General features: G+C 38.9%; 1 protein-coding gene across 1 annotated transcript in view; it reads left to right on the top strand.

The window, feature by feature from the left end:
* CLCA2 (chloride channel accessory 2) overlaps positions 1 to 10462 on the top strand; it is a 37074-nt gene that overhangs the window by 19789 nt on the left and 6823 nt on the right. Inside the window, exons 11-13 of the mRNA XM_024767863.1 lie at positions 1876 to 2146; positions 5226 to 5396; positions 8683 to 8916. Of these exons, the coding sequence (XP_024623631.1) occupies positions 1876 to 2146; positions 5226 to 5396; positions 8683 to 8916 (676 nt within the window). The remainder of the gene's footprint in view (positions 1 to 1875; positions 2147 to 5225; positions 5397 to 8682; positions 8917 to 10462) is intronic.

Genomic DNA, 10462 nt, shown 5'->3' with positions numbered 1-10462 from the left:
CCCCCCCCCCCCCCCCCCTCCCGGATCACTGTTGATAGCCTCTGCTTGGCCTTCCTTCCTCTGGTCTAGCATCCTTCTCTTCAAACACCTTTATCAGAGTGATCCTTCTGAAGCAAAATCTGATCAAACCTGTCTCCTACTCAAAACTCTTTGACGGTCTCAGGATAAAATCCATGTGGTTATTAGTATATACTAAGCCCTTCACGTTCTGGCTTCTGCCCAAACTTAGCTCTTTTTAAAAATTATTTTTAATTTAGAAAAGCTTTATTTTTATATAATTTTTAAAGGTTACTTTCCATTTATAGTTTTTACAAAAGAATGGCTACATTCCCCATGTTGTACAATACATCCTTAAGCCTATCTTACACCCTAGTTTGTACCTCTTACTCCCCAACCCCAAACTTATCTCCTAACCCTACTCCCAAACACCCTGTGCTCTGCCCCTACTTAACTTTTCTCCAAACGCATCATGTTCCTTTCACACCTGTGCACAAGGACCAGGAACACTTTACCTACTTCTTGCTGCTTTTGCCTGACCTCTTTGTCTGGCTTAGGTGCTCTGTATCAAAACACTTCTTACACCCACAGAGGAGTTTTCATGTGGAGGTTTCTGCCACGTGTCTGTTACTAATGTTATGATTACAAAAAACAAAACAAAACCAAGCAGAAAAAACCCAGATAGATAGATAATCTTGATGCTTGAATTGTGACTTCACTGGAAAATGGTAAAGCACATGAATCCCAGGAAGAAGACTGGATAGGGTGTGGCATCTTAACTTTCCAGAGTCAAACATTAACCCGCTGATTTCTCTCTTCTTCAGTCTGCTTGATTGTGTTCCTCCTGCTACTTCCACGATTTAAGAAGGAGCAGCAGCAGGAATTAGGAAAAAAGGAATACTTATGTACAATTTTATCAAAAGAACAAATTTCTGCTGCACTGTAGTTTAAGCTTTTTTCTTTCAGACATTCGTTTCCAGGTTTCCCCCAGGCAGCCCAGACAGATAAGGAGAATGGCATTCAGCAATACTTCTATAAATTACTCAACATAGACATTGTGCAATCCTGATCTATTAAAAATAGTGTTCCTTTTCTTGGTCCCTAATAGTGTATGTGGGGTTTTTTTTTTTTTCCGTTCTATTTTTTTTTTAATTTTTTTTTGTGGTACGTGGGCCTCTCACTGTTGTGGCCTCTCCCGTTGTGGAGCACAGGCTCCGGACGCGCAGGCTCAGCGGCCATGGCTCACGGGCCCAGCTGCTCTGCGGCATGTGGGATCCTCCCCGACCGGGGCACGAACCCGCGTCCCCTGCATTGGCAGGCGGACTCCCAACCACTGCACCACCAGGGAAGCCCGTGTACGTGGATTTTGTTGCTTGAGATTTCTGGGCATAGGAGCATTAAAGGAAGTGGAGGGCAGGAAGGATACTGTTGCCTTTTATTCCAGGTTATCCACATAAATCATAATTGTCCACTTAATTTGCTGTAATTTTCTCCATTATATAAAAGGAATAAAAACGTTGAACCTCCTGTAGGGTGAAGGGGCTCAGATTAATATTTGCCAAGTACTTTGAAGCTGGACACATTGTTATCCTCTAAAAATGTGAATCAAGATGTGTCCTTCCCCCAAAATAAATTCAGGGTCTAATTCCCTAAAGAGTTACCTAACAATGAAAGTGGGTTGTACAGTGAAAGCCATGTAAATACTGAATTTAGTTATCTCTTAACCAACATTACTCTTCCTGATATTCTTTTGTAGTGTTTTAGAAAATGCAATATCAACAAAACAAGAACAAAAAACCCTACGAGGTTAAGTTTACACTTTAAAATGAGGGTTGATTTTTTTCTTCACACTTGACAAACGAAGTCTTTGTTTTGCAGCCTGGGCTATGGACTTACACACTGAACAATACCCATCATTCTCCTCAAGCCTTGAAAGTGACAGTGACCTCTGGTGCCTCCCGCTCAGCCGTGCCCCCTGCCACTGTGGAAGCCTTTGTGGAAAGAGACAGCACCCATTTTCCCCATCCTGTGACAATTTATGCAATTGTGAGAAAGGGGTTTTATCCCATTCTCAATGCCACTGTAACTGCTACAATTGAGTCAGAGACTGCAGATCCTGTTACGCTGAAACTTTTCGATGATGGAGCAGGTAACAAGGAATATCATGTAATTTTTCATGTTCTCAAGAGCTGTTCTGATGCCGCAGTATCAATATTAAGTTTATCTTTAAAATTCTTCCAATTCAATTATTTTCCTCACCCAATCTTATGAGAATCTCAAATTCTCATGGACTCACTGACATACTAAGTAGCTACAGGTCTCCACCTGCACAGGGAAAGCAAATGTGAACTTGGGAAAAGAGAGTCTCCTTGAGGCTCCTCAGAGTGGCTGTGTGTGAGCAGAATGGAGGGAGGAAGTCGCCCGACACCTAGGTCTTGGCTTCCACTTGTCCAGTGACACTGACCACACTTAGTAAGGCCACTTGGGAACAGGCATGCCCACATTCCTTTAGGATTCACCAGTTTTCCTATTCACTGAAATAATCATATTGGACAATTAAAATAGCAAATGAAAACCCCAAAAGGGAGATGCAATGACAGTTAATCCATTTCTTCTTCTTTTGCCCGGCTGTTAAAGAGAAAATTGGAAATTGAGTTGACCATAGACTGTTCTTTAGCCAAGTAGCTGGGTTGATGAGAGAGCAGAGCCATGGCCTTTTACATGTGTTATTTGGTAACAAGAAGACCAGGCCAGAAAGCTTAGTGGAATCAGGATAGAGATTTCCCCACCACTGGGAAAACAAAGTCAAACAAAACAAAACCCTACTTCAAAGCAGTCATTCTGCACAGAGAGAGTTCAGAACTTCATCATCATACCTCACAGACACCACAGCATCAATCTGGGCAACGAGCAGCACTTGGACTTTTTCTGACTAACTTGTTTTAACTTTTAAAAACAAACTCCTTTATTGTTTTATCTTTTCTGCTCTGTCCTTTTCCTAAACTAAATTCTCAGAATGACAATAGACCTCAAAGTTTATGTCGGCAGCCCCAATGTTTGATCTACCAGTAAAATCATATTCCTTCTCTTTGTTGTTTCAAAGATAAAAAATTTTTAAGAGTCTTATGTTTGTTTAAAACAAGACAATTTATGTGAAAAATCTCTGTAGGCTATTTTGCTGTGATTCTCCTGAGCCCATAACTTCAGGCAGAATTTTGTTCTGAGGTGCTTTAATGTGGTCTGCCCTACGTGTAGGCTATGAGGCAATGCGTTGTTTGTAGAGAATAATAAATAGATTAAAGAAATAAATGTATATACCAATTAAGTATAAGCAATTATAAACCAATTAAAAGTTAAAAAAAAAAGAGTCTTATGTTTGGCAACCCATTAGTATCTTGCCATGGCGATCTTGTATGACATTTATGAAACAAAAGTTCATTTAAAGGATTTTAGTTCAAGGCCACCTCAGAGGATACTAGACAAGTCCTCTTATTTTGCCTACTGGAATGGATCCAAACAAACTTCTCAGACTCTGATTGCTTATCCCTGGCCACACCTTTCACTTTTTGTATATAGTCCAAAAATACACTTTGCAGAATGTTCCTCCCTAGCCCCAGCCTGTGGGCTGGCCTGGGAACAGATCCTGCTGTCTTAGGAAAGAGCACCTCAATAGGCTTTTATATTTATTCCCTGGAACCATTCTGTTTGTTTGATGTCAAAATTTATATCCTGATGAAAGAAACAATGAAAAGGTTGTTTAAACATTGAAGTGTAAATTTAGATTTTTCCCCTGTACTTAACACACATGCACATAGTTGTCTAATACTTATGTTTATAATGGAAATAGTACTTATCTGCTAATAAAATTAATGAACAATATAAAATGCTTTATAATTTTAAATATACTTTCTCATGCACACTCTCAAATAATCATCACAACCACCCTGTGAGATGTTATCCCCATTTTATAGATGAGAAAACTGAGGCTCAGAGGGATTGTTTCACAGCTACTGTGGCAGATCCAGACCTTAAAACAAGTCCCCTGACACCCAAGCCAGTGTTCTTTCCCATTTCTTTCTGACTCAATGATTAAAAGAGGTGGCAGTGGTAACCGTGGCAGGAAGAGATTTTTCTTTATCATTTCTCAACAAAGATAGACCTTATCAATCATTAAACCACTAAATATCAAGATCTGATTTCTTTCCAGTAGATAAAAAAGGTTTCTAAAACTACTGTGATCATAAGGTGCTTAGCGTTTTTTATTTTAATAAAATATACTCCTATTTTTCTCATGTTAAGGAGCAGACCTGCCTCTCTAGTGAGGATTCTAGAGCACTTTAGTGATGATGCAATGCTAGAGAACAGGGCTGGGTGTGAGGTGTGAGAAGTGAATTGACCGTAGAATAGGACAAGCTGCTTGCCCCATGTGGCCACTTGCACTTGAACAGTGAATGTGATCTGCACTTGGGCTAAGCTGCACCTCCCATGGCTGCCCTGGAATCTAGGCCTTGCTGCCATTCAGTCATGGGCTTGGTTTGGAACCGAATGACTCTCTGAGGACCAATGCAAAAGGAAAGAAGTCTAGCACTGGGCAAGATTTTAGAATGCCTCCTGAAGCAAGGCACGTCCTCCTGAAGTGGACAGAACCAAAGCCTGTCAAACTCCAAGTCAATGAGCACCTTCGAATCTAGAACAACCCACGTATCCTCTAATGAGGAAATTAATTTCACACTATTATATCAACTACCAAAGTTTTTTTTTTTTTTCATCAGGGCTTCAGGGTGTTCATAAACCCCTTGAAATTGCATGAAAGTATGTATATGTACATATATATTTATTCACTGGGAGCAGAGTAGCTTTTATCTCAAAAGGGTGTGTGACTATAAATAAGCTTAAGAATGTGCTTGGTTTCTGTGAAAACCTAGTATTATTTTCAGTGATAGGAAGGAGAGTGCTAAAGGTGATTATTAAATGCTCTATTAGCACTGAAGCAGGTACAACTCATTCACCTTTAGAAAATAACTTTTCAGAGGTTAAGGAATCACAAGGAGAAATTATGGAGCCATTGGAATTTTAATCACCTGATAATATCAAAAGTAGCTATGAGCATAACAGCATATGCTAAAATTAGAAGAACAAGGGGAATAAATCTTATTTTTAATGATTTAATTAAATATTAGTAACCAACTGTGATAAGAATTGACATTGAATTTTTTCTATATTAACAGGTGCTGATGTTATAAAAAATGATGGAATTTACTCGAGGTATTTTTTCTCCTTTGCTGTAAATGGTAGATATAGCTTGAAAGTGCATGTCAATCATTCTCCCAGCATAAGTGCCCTAGCCCACTCTATTCCAGGAAGTCATGCTATGTACGTACCAGGTTACATAACAAACGGTAAGAATCATTAGCACTGTTATTTGAATAACATCATTTAATGTGTATATTTCTGATGAGTGTGTGTGTGTATGTATCAGAGAGAGGTGAATTTCAAAACTCTTTTATATAAGTCAATGCATAATTTGTTGATTATCTCTTTAATCCTCAGTGATTCATGATAGTAGATAACAGGAAGGCAGTAGGTAATTCCCACAGATTTCTCCTACCCTCGTTTTAGTCATTATTTTGACCTCTTTCTTGTGACTGTTTCATCAGAATTACTACCAGGCAAAGAGATTTATTGAGTTTTCTCCTGTATAGCTCCTGTACTTCCTCTACAGAGGAAAGAGGAAGAGGCAAAAAGTTGTTAGCAGTTTAAAGAAGGCAGCAAATAGCCCAAACAATCCACACAGGAAATGAGTTCCTGAAAAAATATGAGTGTGGATATTACAGGAAACTGAGGGCTTCCTGAAGATGTTCTGTCTTCCTTCAAGATAAAAGTGCCAAACACATAGAAGATACACATATTTTTTAAACACCATTATTATAATAGTTCCTGATGGGAAGCAGTGGTTAAAGTATAACAAACAGAAATATGCTGTAGTCTTTAAATATAATCTCAAAAAATGTTTCTAATCATTCTTATTTGAAAAACTGCAGAATCTTTATGAATACTTTTCATGTATTTTAGCAGCTATAACTAATCATTTGGACCATACTATAACATGATTCTATATTTTTGTACTATATGTACTTTTCAGTAGAAAACAATAACGATGCTATGGTGGATTTGCATCTCCTGATATTTTTAGTGTTGCCTAGAACACAATTTACTCTCACCTATATTTAAAATAATTTGGATTATTTCAAAACCAATATAAATCAATTTGCAAGGTAACACAGTTTTACTACAAAGATATGATTTTGTATCTAGATGTAATACTTCATTTCTAAGTAGATATTCCCTCTTTCATTTATACATCGAACATTTTTGAAGGCCTCCTAGGTGACAGGCTTAGTCCTAAGAACTTGGGATACCAGGTAGAATAAGACTTGATTCCTATCAAGGAGCTTGCAGGCTACTGACAGGTCTAGTATCTTTTTTAAAGCCATGAATTTAAAGGATGCAAACATCAACATCAAGTGTACACTGAGAATAGAAAAGTCATATTCAACTCTGCTTTTATCTGTGTACATCATATAGGCCCTTGATAGCACAGAAAGAAAAATTTAGATTTCCCTAGGCATGCCTACCTCACATAACATTCGTTTATCAGCTCATTTTCAGGTGATGACCTTGAGAGTACGCTGCATTGAAAAATGTGAGCTGCTCTGTTTTCACACCACCAAATCTCTGGGCACAGCAGCATCTACTTCCTTCCTCTCCTCCCTAGTGCCTCTGTTGGATCTGCTCTGGATTCCACCCAGCCTGCTTATCAAGGGTCCTTGAGAGCTCTCCCTTGCATGTCCTCTGAAGAGCATTCAAGCATGATTTATTACTTCCCATATTAAAAAAGAATTTTGGTCGTTCCCCTTTAAGCTACTGTCCACCTGTCTACTCCCTGTCATCCAGTTCTTTGAAATTAAATCTAAATCTGCTGACTGAACCTTCTCACCTCCAGTTTACTGCTCTGCTCACTGCAAGCAGACCTCCACCCACATCACTCCACTGGAACTGCTCTGGCCTTAGTCACCAATGACTACCTGCTCTTATATCCAAAGGATGCATTTCAGTCCTCATTTTACCTGACTCAGCAGTACCTGACACAGCTGATTGATTTCTCCTTTGCCATTTCCTGGTTTCTACGATACCACACTCTCCTGCTTACCTCTTATTCTCTGGAATTTTTATTCTCAGGCTCTTTTTCCAGCTTCTCTCTTTCTACCAAGCCTCTAAGTGTTGGCAATGGTCAAAGCTTTGTCTTAACCTTCTCTTTTCACTCTTCTGTCTGGAGCCACATTACCAGGGTTTGGAACCTAGTTCCTCCATTTACTAGCTGTGTGACTTTGGGCAAGTTACTTAGCCTCTGTGTGCTTCAGTTTCATCATCTGTAAAAATGGGGGCAATAATTGTACTCTCCTCATAGCGTTGCTGAAAAATTAAATAGTTGATAATACAAGGTACTTTAAAAAGTGCCTGACACATAGCAAGCACTTAGTAAAATACTTTTTATTTTTATAGCTGAAATTCTTATTAGGTAATCTTATTAACCTATATGGCTTTAATAACATCTATAAGCCTATAACTTCCTAATTCATAGGTTCAAAATGATTAAATCTAGCTAAAACCCCTTCTTTGAGCTTAAAATCCATATCTAACTGGCTCCTTGACATCGTCAATTAGATGTTTTACAGGAATCACAAACCTTGTAACTTAAATAGTTAGTCTCCTCCCCATAGCCTGTTTCTCTTCCCATTTGCTCATTTTAGGAACCTGGGAGCTATTCTTTTTGTTCACCAACTTTCCCTTCTTCATCATTCCATACTCAAATCCAACACCAGCTTTTGCTGATTTTCTCTACAAAATGCATCTCAAAATGCCTACTAGCCTCCTCTCCACTGCTATCACCCAACCCAGGCTACCATCTTCTCCCATCTGGACTGTTGCAGTGGCCTCATTGCTTCCTGTGCTAAAATCCATTCTCCACTGACAGCAGCCAGAGTGACCTGTCAGAGAGCAAATGTGATCATATCACTGTCCTGCTTCCCCACAGCATGTTTAAGCTTAAACTCTAAAACCACTACAATGGCCCACGAGGTCCTACTTGAACTTCTCTCTCCTGTCTCATCTCAAACTATTCTCCTCCTGGCTTTAATTAAATTTTTCTAATTTGCAAAGCTCTTCTCCACCCTTCAGAAGTTTTTACACAACCTCTTCCCTCTGCCGGGGATATTCTTAACCTCCGCTCTTTATCTGGCTGACTTCTGTTCATCCTTTAGGAAATTGTTAAATGTTACTCCCTTGATACCATTCTAAATTATATTACTGTGTTATTTACTTTCATAGTACCCTTCCTTTTTTCCTTCTTACATTTATTACAATTTATAAATATATGTTTATAAATATGACTGTAAATTCCATGAGCAATACTGTTTTGTCTGCGATTGCTGGCATAGCATATGCCCTAAAAATATTTATTGAATGAATGAATGGATGAATGAATTGTTGAATAAACAAACTGTTATTCTAAAGATGTAGCAAAGGAAAAAAAAGCCTTAAAATGTCTCTCAATAATCTGCAAAAGCAAGCTATTCAGGAGATGGTAACTTGTTGTTTTGGCTATTCTTTTCTTTGGTGTCACAGGTAATATTCAGATGAATGCCCCAAGAAAATCAGTGGGCAGGAGAGAGGAAGAGCAAAAGTGGGGCTTTAGCCGAATAAGCTCAGGGGGTTCTTTCTTTGTGCTGGGCGTTCCAGCTGACCCACATCCTGATGTGTTTCCGCCATGCAAAATTATTGACCTGGAAGCTGTAAAATCAGAAGAAGAGGTGACTTTATCTTGGACAGCACCTGGAGAAGACTTTGATCAGGGCCAGGGTAGGTTTCTTGCTTTCATTACCTATTTTTCTACAAGGTGGCATTTCCAATAACTATGTCAGGGGTTAGTTGGGTAAAAAATAGCTTTGGGGGCTTACAGATGACAAAGCTGTAGAGGATTGCATGGCAAGCTTTGAGTTGCTGATAAGGCCCTGTATCCTGGAGTCTAGGAAGAGAATGTATCAGCTCCCCCAGGATTGACGAGGCCCTGGTAAACTGACTGACACTAATACAGAAACCTTTGTTGGAAACATAAATACCACATGTAACAGTGGTCTAGTCAGAAGCAATGGGTTCTGCTTTACAGAGCATGGACTTTCAAATACTGAAGGTGATTAGTTTTCTGAAGATTAGATGGTGTTTATTCAAGGGCTTACAAGTCAAGTTTAAGGGAATAATTCCCACAAGTCATGAAATACTTGGTGCATTGTCCTCTCCTACTTCTGGTCATCATTTTTGTTAGGGAGGCTGGGACCAGTTCCCTGATTTGAAGCTTTCTAACCCTTGCTTGGGCATTGATGAGTTCCTTTGCTACTTTCCTTTTTCTAATGCTTTTATGCCAGCCTTCAGCCTTCCACCTACCTCATCTCTTGATCCCCACAGCAACTCAACAGAAAAAGTTTTCTAAAAGAATAACCTTTCCAACATCTTTGCCATTACCAGAACATGATTATCATTGATTACACTTTAAATGGTTTATTTCCTGATGCGTCTGATTGAGATTTCTGTAGGAACCAACCTTCTCTACTGAGAGCTAATTCATCAATATTGGTCAATAACAGTGACCACCTTGGGCCTTTCCCAGTCTTGCTTTCAACCTGGATCATCTTTTTTGGCTTATAATTCTGTTTACTACTCTCTCCAGAAGACATCTTAATTACAAATAATTATGCACTGCTGAGAAACAGTCAATGTTGTAGTTTTGTCTTGAAATTCTGTTATCACAATCTACCTCTTCTTGCCAGATAGGAAGGAAGTGAAACATTTTACATTCTAAATTAAGGATTTTCCTAATTTAAAGTTTGGAGATGTGAAACGATTGAAACTGTGGGATGGGCATATCACTTGTATAATGGAAACAGCTGTAACTTAACTTTAGAAAAAATGTAGTTCCCACTCTGGCTATAAGTCCAGCCGTTTAATCTTTGGCAGGTTGCTTAAACTCTATTACCCTCAGTTGCATATGTGGAAAATAGGACTAAAACTATCTATTCCATAAAGTATTATAAAGATGAATTGAGATGACATATAAAATAAAAAATGGAAGAGAAAGTGGGCCCAGTAAGTTTTCTGGGCTCCTGGTTTGCACTGCTAGAGAGTTCTCTAGCTTCTTATTTGAAGTAAGGAGCCACCAATACTCATTCCCATCTTTATGTAAAAGTAAGCATGGTGCCACCCAGTATCTTTCCTCTTTCCTCACTGCCTCAGAAGCACAGTTGTGTGTTAAAAGAGACAAACACAAGCTCAGACTCCCATTACTACTGGGAACTGTTTTTTTCAAGATCTCTGGTGGTTTCAACTACACCACTGAATGAAACGTAGAAAG

The sequence above is a fragment of the Neophocaena asiaeorientalis genome, unplaced genomic scaffold, assembly GCF_003031525.2.
Source record: "Neophocaena asiaeorientalis asiaeorientalis breed wild unplaced genomic scaffold, Neophocaena_asiaeorientalis_V1.1 scaffold546, whole genome shotgun sequence".
Taxonomy (NCBI): Eukaryota; Metazoa; Chordata; class Mammalia; order Artiodactyla; family Phocoenidae; genus Neophocaena; species Neophocaena asiaeorientalis.
Note: the sequence above shows the minus strand (reverse complement) of the source record. Positions and strands in the feature narration are given on the sequence as shown.